The sequence below is a fragment of the Gossypium hirsutum genome, chromosome A06 (genome assembly GCF_007990345.1).
Source record: "Gossypium hirsutum isolate 1008001.06 chromosome A06, Gossypium_hirsutum_v2.1, whole genome shotgun sequence".
Classification (NCBI taxonomy): domain Eukaryota; kingdom Viridiplantae; phylum Streptophyta; class Magnoliopsida; order Malvales; family Malvaceae; genus Gossypium; species Gossypium hirsutum.
This window is the reverse complement of record NC_053429.1, coordinates 15118889-15131850: the sequence shown is the minus strand read 5'-3', so window position 1 is coordinate 15131850 and position 12962 is coordinate 15118889. Positions and strand designations below refer to the sequence as shown.

The 12962-nt window shown below is 31.1% G+C and overlaps 1 protein-coding gene across 5 annotated transcripts; it reads left to right on the top strand.

The window, feature by feature from the left end:
- Positions 1-472: 472 nt before the first annotated feature.
- LOC121203481 (PXMP2/4 family protein 2) lies at positions 473-5909 on the top strand. Of its 5 annotated transcripts, none has more exons than XM_041115186.1 (5): positions 473-823; positions 2327-2418; positions 5381-5440; positions 5527-5618; positions 5686-5909. In XM_041115186.1, exons 1-5 carry the CDS (start codon positions 545-547, stop codon positions 5790-5792), a joined length of 630 nt encoding a protein of 209 aa, XP_040971120.1. In that variant the 5' UTR covers positions 473-544; the 3' UTR covers positions 5793-5909. The 5 variants fall into 5 exon arrangements, with proteins under 5 accessions (XP_040971120.1, XP_040971121.1, XP_040971118.1 ...); XM_041115187.1 differs by having other exon boundaries at positions 474-823; positions 5690-5909; XM_041115184.1 differs by having other exon boundaries at positions 477-823; positions 5381-5618.
- Positions 5910-12962: the final 7053 nt, after the last annotated feature.

Here is a 12962-nt window from a genome sequence, read left to right as displayed (position 1 = left end):
CCTATTAATCTTATCCCTTATACGATATGTAATTATTAAAAATAAATTGATTAAAGGGGTATATATTTAAAAAAAAACCTGATTAATTAAAATATTCAAAATAAAAATTGAAAACATTAAATTAAGAAATGTATTGAATTCCTTTTGTTAGCCACCGGGAATGGGTGAACCCACATCACTTGCAATTGAATGTACACAGAAACCATTACTAGAAACAATATTTATTTTCAATTTAGTACCCCATTTTGATTTTATATTACTGTCTATACACGCTTTGAATAATATTTCAGCGGAAAAGAAAAGTTAATAATTAATCGGATAAAAACAAATTACGAGTACAATATTTATAAAAGAAAATAAAAGGAATCTTTAATTATTATTTTGATAATCAGTCAGATTAGTTGTGTTATTAATACAAAATAATTAAAAATAGAAAAATCCCAATCTTTTATGTTTGAATAGCTGTCCAAGTCAGCCAAAAACACCCAGAAGAGAAATTCATTGAAATGAATGAGATGGAAATGGTCCCCAGTTTTCTCTGGAAATGGAAATGTCAGTAGGACATGGGTTCCAAATTTTCTCTGTTTTAGTCCCCAGTTTCTCCCTTTACCCTCTAATAATAACTCCTTTCTTTTATTTCTTCAATTTCTGTGGGTTTTTTTTGGATAAAATGTTGAGGATATGGAAATGGTACCAGAGCTGTTTATCTCTTCATCCTGTAAAAACACAAATTATCAGCTCAGGTTTCCTTTGGGGCATTGGGGATGTTGCTGCTCAATACATCACCCATTCCACCGCAAAGAAACGCCTTCAATATCATAAAGTACGCATCTTTTTCCAATCCCCAACAACCCTCTTTTTTTCTCCTCTCATTTTCCTCTTGTTTTTACCTTTTTTTCCCCTTATGCTTGATTGTATCTATTTGAGCTATTGGGTACACTTTTTTCTTACTTTTGTTTTGCAACTGGGTGTCTGCATGTTCTGATTTTATGTTGATTTCTTCTGGGTTATTTCGATCTTTGATGATGATTTTTGTTTGGGATATATTCCCATTTTATTCATATAGCTGTAGCATTATTGCCCCCGAATCCTTTATTGATGTTCATAGCTCATGTTTGATTGAGGGCTATTGGTTGATAATGTTTGAGGGATAATTAAAGCATTGATTTTCAAGTGGTAATGAAAATTCAATCTTGTAATGGCAATGTTCCATATGGCATTACCAGAAGAGATGGTAAATTGGCGCCGTTTCTGTAATGCAAACTAAGCTAACATTTGTCTTGGGTGGTGTGTGCAATTTACGTCCATAAGACATCCTAGTGAGCTACAAGGATTCACTTGAGATAGAGCTGTTAAGAAAAGCATGCCCACTGTTTCTTCCCTCTTTTTGTTGTGGTTTCCATTTTTTTTCTGTTCTACTGCTCATAAACTGAAATTTGTCTTACTTATCATCACTGCATAGTGCATACCCATGGTTTATGGTCAAAATGGATTTAATGATGCCATGGTGTGCATTTCTTAGTATTTGATATATGTTCGAGGTTTTCCTCACTCATTTTCTAGTTTATTCCGACATTAGAAAATTCAGCCATATCTCGTTGGCAATATGAATAGAATTGCTGTGACAGAGTTCTTCAAAACTTGTGTTGTTCTGAGCAGTTGACTTTTTTTCCCAAATAATTGTTTATAAGAGTTGGTTGATCTTTGTGTTTCATGCATCTTACAGACTCATAACAGTTTACAGTTTCCTCAAGTTTCATAGCAAGCATAAAAAAAATACTTGCTTATAAGTTTACTTAATTGAACTGTCGAAATAATTTCCTACTTCTGTACCAAGATCATCTTGTTTCAGCTGTCAATATTAAGGGTTTTCTTCGGGGGTTGCTCTCATACTTTCGGGTTAACTAATTTTGGGATATTCGTAATTTAATGGCAAATTCCTGATCAGCACTCTCCACTTAATGCTTACTGTTTGCTTATAAGGTATTCCATTAGGTCATAGGGGAACCGCATAGAAGGCAATAGAAGTAATCAGTGCATGTTTTGTGCTTTTGAATTATTTCATACACTTTAAGCAACCAATTTCTTCTGTTTGATGGTTCTTGTGTCATGATATCAAGTAATAAATATTATACCTAATTGACGAGTAACTAATTGTCATACATTTTGCATATTATGTCCTTGTACCCATTGTCCATTATTTTGTTAGCACCATGATTGCATCTTCTGAAATTATAGTTTCTATTGCATCTCTGCTGAAGCTGGATTCTGAATAAAACAGCTCCTTTTGCACTAGTAAGACGATGATTGGTGTTTCATTTGACAGGATGATGATAATGAATTTAAAGTCAACTGGAAAAGGGTAGCTGTCACAAGTATGTTTGGATTTGGCTTTGTTGGACCAGTTGGACACTTCTGGTCTGTTCTCATCTCTTTTTTTTATCTTTCCTGTCGATTAATCAACATTATTTTTGTTTTTCTGCTGAACTATACTTGGCTGTGTATAGAACACTGTTAAATTAGACAGAATTTATTCTCAAACATCAAAAGATTAAAAGCTTCAAAGGAGTTATTGTGGAGCATTTGATGGTTAGTAAGAAATTATGTTTCTATATGTGATGATGGATCAAATTATGCTTTATCCAAGAAATTCAAGGTCTCTATTGAGTCCAAATTTCTATCTTGAAACTGTGGAGTGTGTCGCATTTTTCGATCAAACCAGAGTCAAAGCAAAGGTGACATCGTGATGAGGAATCATGTGACGTCGCAAAAAGGAGTCTACGACGTCGCAACGATGCGACTAATTCCAAACTTAAAGTAGCTTCGTAATTAAACTCTTAGTAAGGTTATTTTTCTCAGTCAAACATTGATTACAACAGAGATATTATAGTTATATTAGAACTCTAATCGTAGCCTATTTAAAAGGCCATAGTAACCTTAGAAAAAGTGAAGATCATAACATAACATCAAAGAGAAAAAACTTTGTATTCGGGGTTAGGGTTTGTTTTGAATTTCTCCATCTTGTACTCTTTAATTGTTTATTCATTAGCGAAGTCTCTTTTACTCGTTTTTTATACTCTTGATTGGAGGAGTTTTTCTACATAAATGTGTAACCAATTTTCTCTATTCTTTCTTTTCTCATTGTTTATACGGGTCGATCATCAACAAACTAGTATTAGAATTTAGTTAGGGTTCCGCAATCAACCCGTTTAGAGATGATGACAATGAGATTCAATATCGAGAAGTTTGATGGGATCACAAATTTCAATTTATGACAAGTTTGGATGATTGCAATACTAGTTTAGAATGGCCTAAAGAAAGTCGTGACAGGGCAAAAGCTCGCGGATTCAGATCAGTCAGAATGGAATGAGCTTGATGAGAATGCTTTGTCTGCAATTCAGTTATGTCTCACGAACAATGTGTTGCAGGAGGTGCTTATGGAGAAAACAACATCTGGCTTATGGAGAAAGTTAGAAACCCTTTACGTGACAAAGCCTCTAGCTAATCAATTAGTGTTGAAACAACACCTGTACATGTTCTGTATGGCCGAAGGGGCGTCCATTAATGCTCACATCAGTGAATTTGTTACTCTCGTGAATGATCTGAAAAATGTTGAGGCTAATATAGATGATGAAGATTAGACTATGTTATTATTGTGCTCTTTGCTCCATTCATATAAGACTTTCAAGAAAATTCTGATTTATGGTAGAGATAAGCTCTTATTCGAGGATGTGAAAGGAAACTTGTTAAGTAAAGATAAACTCGACAATGAGCTAGATTCAAATAGCAAGTCAGATGGACAAGCCTCGGTTTTGGTTGCAAGAGGTAGACAACAATCCAAGGTTTCAAGTCAGAACAGGTGTAGGTCAAAATCAAGGTCGAGAAATCGAGACAAGACCTGTGACTACTATAAAAAGTTGGGTCATGTTAATGCAGAGTGTTATAAGTTACAAAATAAAAATAGAAGGGCTGTTGAGAGTAACGAGAAAGGAAAGCAAAAAACTGAGGTAGTAGATGCTAGTGTGGCTGAGGACAAGGGTGATGATTTGCTGCTGGTGTCTACAATTAAAATGTCCAAGTTTTCGTCTAAGTAGATCCTCAATTCGGGGTGTTCTTATCATGTGTCCAAACAAGGAGTGGTACTCCACATATAGCTTAGTTGAAGATGGAGTTGTGCTTATGGAAAATAATTCACCCTATAAGATAATCGGTATTGGTACCTTTCAAATCAGGATGTATGACAGGGATTATTAGGATTCTGTCAGATATCAGGCATGTGCCTGATAGAAAAATCTCATCTCCCTGGGTATGTTAGACTCGAACGATTGTAGAATCATTGTCAAGTCAAGCGACATTGAGATATCTCGTGAGCTTTCGTTTTGATGAAAGGTCAGAATTACGACAGTTTATATATTCTACAGGGTTCAACAGTGACTGATGCGGCAGCAATTTCCTCGTCTACTACAGAGTTGGAGTCAACTCAGTTGTGGCATATGTGACTTGGTTATATGAGCAAGAAAGGTATGATTGTTTTGAATAAGAGTCTTCTAGTTTTCAAGTTCAAACATCATTTGGACTTGGTTTGTATCTTGCAAAGATCGAGTTAGGCCCATGACGGGGTTTGGCAAATGAGACATATTAAAAAACGAGTCAAGGTGGAGATTTGTGGAGTGTGTGTCGCATTTTTCAGTCAAAGTAGAGAGGACATCGTGACGAGGAATCACACGACATTGCAACGACGTGATGATGTTCGAAACAGAGGCGACGTTGTAACGAGAACGGCTGGGACGACGCGACAAATTCCAAACTTAAAACAGCTACGTAATTAAACTCTCAGCAGAGTTACTTTTCCCGATTAAACTCTGGTTACACTAGAGATATTATAGTTATATTAGAATTCTAATCTTAACTTATTTAAAGGGCCTTGGTAACCCTAGAAAAAGTTAAGATCATACCGTAATATTAGAGAAAAAAAATCATGAGAGAGTTTTAGATAGCTTTAAGGGAATTTTGTGTTTTAGCCAGAGAGCTTTGTATTCGGGTCTAAGGTTTGTTTTGAATTTCATCTTGTACTCTTTGATTGTTTATTCATTAGTGAAGACTCTTTTGCTTGTGATTTTTTATCCTCTTAATTGAGGAAGATTTTCCACATAAATTTATGTGTCGAATTTTCTCTATTCCTTCTTTTTCGTTATTTATATGGGTTGGTCCCTAATAGGAACAGTAAAATTCTACATCTAGGAGATTCCAAACATGTTGCCTCGATACATTTGATAAAATCTTGCCGGACTCTACCAAACTCTTAGAACTGGGTTTTGATTTGTAAGATTGGTAAGTAAATCTTGGAGCTGCTTACAACTGTAATCTTTGCTTCATGTAGGTATGAAGAGTTGGACAAATTTATAAAGATGAGGCTTCTACTGCGTCCAAAGTCAGCGAGGTTTGTTGCTGCAAAAGTTGCAATGGATGGCCTTATCTTTGGCCCCTTTGACTTGTTTGTGTTTTTCACATATATGGGGTTTTCAGCCGGAAAAAGCACTGCTCAAGTGAAGGAAGACGTGAAGAGAGACTTCCTCCCAGCCTTGATATTGGAAGGTGGCGTTTGGCCAATCGTTCAGGTTGCGAATTTCCGATATGTTCCGGTTAGATACCAACTCCTTTATGTTAATATCTTCTGCTTGTTAGACAGTGCCTTTTTGTCATGGATTGAACAACAAAAGGATGCTCCCTGGAAACAAAGGTTTACTTCTTTTACCTCCATGAAAGAAGGTGGAGGCCAAGGCAGGTTATGATTTTTTTTTTCTTTTCACTTTCTTTTACATCTTACTGATCAGATTCCCAAGTGTACAACAGAATATACATGTACTGTTGAAAGAATTAATGAAGAACCCCGAACCAGGGGTTTTAGATATTGGGATTTGGAGAGTGATTGGATTAGTTTAAGCTTTTCACTGATATTGCTACCGAATCTTCACTCAAATATGCAATTCATGTTGAATCCAATATGAATGCCTTGCATGTTACTATATTTGAACTGATAATTTGCAATAAACTTAAAGAATGTTTTTAATGTAAATGTTTAATAACTCTTTTTTTTTTGTTTGACGAGGAGCAATTAAAATTGAAATTAAAAGTCCACCGTACGGGAGTAGCTTCTCCCTAGATCATCAGAAAATAAAATATCTTTACTACATAATGGGGGCTCATGGCAGTTGGTAACAAAACCAAAATCCAACATTTTAGTAATCGGAGGTTCCAATCTAAGCCAAAATGTCCGATTTCCTTCTCTAAAGATATGCTTTAATGTTGCACTTTGGCAATCATCAAGGAGCGTCCTGCATGAGCATTTGATTATCATTATTAACGAAATTAATAAATGTAATAGCGTCGGTTGAGACCATTTTGAAGGGCTTGACATTCGGGATTTGCCAGACCCTCCTAGTCTCGAATGATGCAACCTGCCCCTCTGTTCTCGAATTTCCCAAGGATGAACCACCGGTATTGAGTTGGAGAAACCCGTGGGAGACCTTTGTTTAAAATTGGAACAGTAAAATTCTACTCTATTTATTGTATGATGTATGACACAATTTAGAGTTATTTGATATGGTTAATTAGAATTTACAAATTCTAATATATCATAATTATACAATAGACATTCAATACGAGAAATAATTAAATTAAATTCTATTATTAGTGTAAATTGTAAATTTAATTTGTGTATTTTAATTTGGTCATTTTTAGTTCCTATATTTTTTTAAAATTTGAAATTCTAATTTTGATCCGGATGATTGAGGTTAAATTTATTAAATTGTGCTATTTCTAATATTTAATAGGGCCAACATATTATTACATGTGTAATACCATGCAATTTTTTATTTTGACATATTATTCACAAAAAAGTCAGTTAATGGATAGCTATCGTTTGTGTCAAAACTAAAATTTTAAAATTTGAAAAGTATAGGAAATTAAAAATAATCCAATTGGAGAATATGAACTAAACTTACAACTTTACGCAATTGGAAAATATGAATTAAACTTACAACTTTACGCATAGTATAGTATTGATAGTAGAATATAACCAAATGAATTTAACTGCTATCATTTATGTCATGACTGGAACTTCAAAATCTTAAAGTTACAAAAACTAAAATTGATCAAATTAAAATATAAAGATGAAATACACAACTTATGCAGAATATAGAGACAAATAACATAATTTGACTAAAATAATGTAAATAAACAAATTTGTTAAAATCTACATAAAAATTATTAATGTGCCAAAATTTATATAAAATATTATATATATATATATATATTAAGAGTTATTGTAATAATGTCCATTTTGCCACATTCATGTATTCTTGATCCATTCATGTTAATTTTTCATATCAAGTTTATATTCATGTTATTTTTGTGGGTTTAGAATGTTATAAATATAATCTTACATGCTAATAATTTATTTCATGTAGAATTTGACACGTTTTCGAATAAATGTCATGTATAAGTTAAGTTTTTGTAATAAATTATGGTTTTACATACGTTATCATATATGGAGGTGCCAACTCTGGTACAAATATTCTTAGGCTTTAGAAACTTTTTTGGGCTCAGATTTTTTTGAATTCTAATCGAGTCAAGGCAGACATGTTTAAATAAATTCAAATAATTTTGACTCTTTATAAATTATATTTAGAATGTAATAATTAATTTTACTTTTACATGATAATAATACAATACAAATTCACCATATAAATAAAATATTTTATATAGATGTTTTATTGTAATTGAAATAAAGTTTATCATATCTAATGTTTACAATTATATAATATATAAGAATTTTATTAACATAAATAATATTATTATATGATATGTATATGAATTTGTATATAAATTTTATTTATTTGAATTATTATCTAGAATATATAGATATAAACCGTGAGTTTGGAAAAAATTTTAAATTAATAAAAATAATCTTTATTACTTTAAAAGTTTTAAAATATTATATAATTATAATAATATCAATAATTAATAAAAAAATCTAACAAACTACAAAACTCATAAGATATTATAAAATGTTAAAATATAAATAAAATATAATAAAAAAAATCCAAATTTTGTCCATGTGCCCCTGTATAACCCATTTTGCCTTGCTATTGAATTTTTGAAAGCCGGTAAAAATAAGTCATGTTATTCGATCAATTTCGTAAGTCAAGTTGGTATTCATCAAAATGTCTCAGATTAACAAGAAAAATTATTTTAAGAGGTTTTCATATGAATTGTGAGTATAATGAGTACATACAAATTTGATTTTTCATCCGCTAAAAGTTTTAGCAAATTTGATCGGTGAGTTCTTTAAGGCTTAATTTCATTTTCATATCATTAAATTAATCATCATTATATATTTTATATAATCATTAAATTTAAATTTTGTAACTTTGAATATTTATTATACATATATAATAATTGTATTAAAAATTATTGGTAAAAAGACCTCTATAGTCTCTCTCAATTTTGAAATTGAGCAAATTGGCCCCTCTAAAAAAATTAGAACAATTTAATTACTGTCAATTTTCAAAGTGAGCAACTAAGGATAATTAATCACTGTGTTAATGTCTTTCGTCAATTGTGCATAATTTTTATTAGAATAACAACAAATTTAGCCTTTAATGTTGACATGTTTTGTCAATTTGGTCTTGATTCTAAAAAATTCAATAAATTTAGCCTCAACATTTACACATTTACACAAATGTTGTAGCCTAAATTTGTTAATTCAGGACCATATTGACAAAATATCTAAACTTTGAGAGTTAAATTTATTATTATACAAATCAAAATTATGTACAATTGACAAAAAACATTAACGTTGAGACAAATTGTCTTTAATTGTTTACTTTCAAATTTATATAGATTAAATTGCTTCGTTTTTTTAGAGGGATTAGAGAGGTCTTTTTACTAAAATAATTTTATATTCATAATTAATGTTTTAAAATTTATTTTAATTTGTAATTCAACATAAAGTTGTAGTGTTATTTATAAATTTTATTATAATTATATAATATTTAAAATATATTTTCATACATTTAGAATTTTTCAAGTTTTAGATCAGATCTATCTTAAGCTTAAGATCGGTCTCAAGCTTGGGCTCGGTTTGGCCTTGGGCTCGTATTATTTTATGCACGAGCTTTCTCAAGCTCGGATCAACTCAAGCTAGAATTTTCTTGAGTTCGGGTTTTCTCAAACTTAAATTTTCTCCAACTCAGATTTTTTCAAATTTTAATCATTAAGAGCTTGAATTAGCACAGATAAACTTTCGAGCTCAGACCTGTTTTACCAGCTTTAATCATATATAACAACTCAATTTAGAGAAAGATATGTATGTTATTGTTTTGTCATGTTTAAATTCATCTCATATTTTACAAAGTTTCAATAGTGATTCAATTTGAGAAAAAGAATTATATATTCATATCATGATTGTGTTCTTTTCACGAATTTTTATAAATTTTTATACTTGAATAAGTTATTATATATAAATTTCTAAATATTTATATGTTTATATAGTTTTTATGTTTTATCGTGTTTCTAATTATTCCCCATTATTTTCATATAATTTCTTAAAGTTATCTCATATTTACATAATTAATTAAATTATCAATAAATACCGAAAATTTTTAAAATTTACTAGATTAGGCTGTTTTTTAGAAAAATTACGAGTATAGGTTAATTTTACAAAAATGCTTCCAATTGTAAGCGTTTTTAAATAATTTTTATAATTCTAGAATGTATCTAAATAAATATATGGATGTTTAGATTCAAATGAACCTTGACAGTTATTTGTTTAGATTTATTGTATACTTATTTTAAATTATTTTTATTATTTTTATTTATTTGCTGACTTGACGTGGTATTTATTAACAGCCATATTAACGTTGTCATTAAATATTAATTGTAAAACGAATTTTATTATTTCAAAAGTTGAATTGAATAAAAAAAAGACTTACATTGATTTTTTTTCTTAGAAAAATTAAAAAAAATCCGTAACTTTGTTGTGAGAGCTTCAAAATGCAAAATTTGTTTTTGAAAGTTAGGAATTTTAAATTCTGCGGGTAACTTTAAAATTAAGTTATAGTTAGTATATTTTTAGTAGTAGATGTCAAGTTATAGCATTAATATTTTATTTCACAAGTTTCTATGACATGTAGGCTCACATCTCTGTATATAAATAGTATGAATAATCAAACGTTATTTTCCGTTACCATTCACAAACTCTTTGAATAAAATAAAATTAACCAAATAAAAACAACGTTATTTTCCGTTACCATTAATACTTTCCGTTACTTTTAGAGCCCCTAAAATAAAATTAACCAAATTTAGTGTAATTGAGTTAAATTAAACTTAAATGATAAATATGAATGTAATTCAAATTCGAAGGAGTTTGATTCTCGATTCTCGATTCAAGTTCATCAAGTATTATTTTTTAAACTTGAATTCAACTCGAGTTATCTGAACTTAATTAGATTTGTTTATTTGATCTCAAACTTGTTTCATATATTTTTTAGAGATAAAACAACATTACTGTAACACCCAACCTGATCGTCGGGTTCGAGTTAATGACACATTCGTTGGCAGAGCAACTACAACAAATTTCAATACAATTCAGCCATTATAAAACACATTCTCAATAAGTTGTAAAATCATTTCTGACTTTTATACGAGCTTATGAAAGATTTTTTGCTAACTTGAGGTCGATAAGAACTTAATTGAAAAGTTTTAAAAATCTACAGTTTGACGTCGTGACATTGTGGCTTTCACGTTGCAATCTAATTAATCAATGAATACCATTGCAACTTCATAAATATCGACGTCACGACACCATTTATTGTCGATTTAAGTCACGACGTTGGGGACTAATCGTTGCAATGTTGCACCTATTTTGGCAAAAAAATCACTTTGGTTCACATTTCATGCTTCCTACCAAATACATTTCAACATACATAAACCTACACCAAATTCACCAATGCATCATATTATGCCAAACAATGCCGAATCAAGCTTGTGATAAACCATAAACATAACATGTTTTTAATCCCATGCTTGATTCGTTTTTGGATGTTTTATTATGTAAATTAGTGAATTTGATGCTCTTAATCGTTTAAATTTTTTTTCTATACTTAGGTGAGCATACGGAAGTGAAAGGAGCAAAAAATGGGCCAAAATAGGACAAAAAGAGCTATTTTCAGGAACCACATAGGCTGGGCATTTCCACACAAGCTAGGCACACGCCCTTGTGAGCCACACGGGCTGGTCACACGCCCCTGTGCCAGCCCGTGTCGATATCACTCCCTGTTTCCCAAACACACAAAAAACCTAATTTTTAGGCTTTCTGAGCGTTCTAAAGTCTATAAATACATATTAGAAGATGAGTAAAGGGAGCACACAGAGAAGAACAAAGAAATTACTCAAAGAACGCTGTCGAAATCAACTCAGAAGTAGATGTACTAGTCCTGTTTAGACCTTAGTCAGAATAGTAGTTTCGGGACCAAAAATCTGAGTCAAAAAATATTTTAATATTATTTTCTGTGTTTATAATATGTGAATTAGCATGTGTGAAAGTTTCGTATGAAAATTCTAACATTTGTGTGCTTAATTTGTGAAAAGGACCTAATCGCGTAAAGTGTAAAAGTGGCCTTCTGTTTGTTAAAGTGCTTAATTGCTATGTCTCTTTAATTGTGAGGTCCTTATATTTTAAATAGACCATTTTAAGTTTGAGTGGACATTTATGGCCGTAATTAACATGAATTATATGTTAATTTATAAAGGGAAAATTTGTAAATGAAGAATTATTATGTATTAAATACAACAAACATGAAAATAAGCTCATATTATCACCATTACCACTGAAATTGAAAGAAAAAGAATAAGAAAAAGGAGTTTAGGGTTTCGGCACACACAAGGCTTAATTAAAGTATGAATTTTGATCAGTTTCTAATAATTTCTACGTTTTTGTAATCGTTGCTTATTAATCTATCAAGCCCATGTCCTAATTTTTGATTTTGTTGATGACTTTGAGTTATTCCATTTTTGATAATGTGAGCTTTATGAAGTTTGATGATAGTAAATTAAAGATATGTGTTAGATTACTAAGTTTTGCCTTTGAATTTTTGATGAAATTGAGTAATTTGGGCTAAATTGTGAAATTTTTAAATTGAGGGACTAAAATGAGAAATAAATGAAATATATGGGCTTATATGAACATTATGAAAATTCAGCTAGGCATGTGTGCAAAGAAATTATGTGTATTTTGTGATTTTGTGAATTAAGGACTAAAGTGTCAATATGAAAATGTGAGGGCTAATTTGTAAAATGCCCTAAGTATGTGTTTTTGGATTGATTTGAATGATTTGGTGAATAAAAGAGTTAAATTTGAATTTATATAGATCAAGAACCAAAGAAAACGGATTTAGATCGAGGAAAGTCGAAAGTCGTCGAATAGTCAATTTCGTTCGTTCGAATTCGTACGAGGTAAGTCGATATACAAATAAATGTGTTTTGAATTGAATTACTATCAATTATATGCTATTGAAATATGATGAATGATTATGTGAGTTAAGAAATATGAGATATCCGAGAAAGTATCGACAAAGTTCCAGCATCTGTAAAGCCCCGTACGAACCTTAGGAATAGTTAGGATAGATATGTCATGACATAAGATCCGATATGTGTTATCGTGTAAGACCACGTCTGGGACATTGGCATCGACTTATCGTGTAAGACTACGCCTGGGACATTGGCATCGACTTATGATTTACGTGTAAGACCATGTCTGGGACATTGCCATCGTATTTGATTTCGTGTAAGACCCTGTCTGGGATAGAGGCATCGATATTTGATTACATGTAAGACCACGCCTGGGACATTGGTATTGTACGAGCTTTCTAAGTTATCCGCATATCCTTATGATTTTGAAT

Coding starts and splice junctions, on each gene's coding strand:
- LOC121203481 (XM_041115183.1), top strand. CDS start 545: ATGGAAATGTCAGTAGGACATGGGTTCCAAATTTTCTCTGTTTTAGTC. Junction 824..2,326: donor AACGCCTTCAATATCATAAA/GTACGCATCTTT, acceptor TTCATTTGACAG/GATGATGATAATGAATTTAA. Junction 2,419..5,380: donor GGACCAGTTGGACACTTCTG/GTCTGTTCTCAT, acceptor TGCTTCATGTAG/GTATGAAGAGTTGGACAAAT.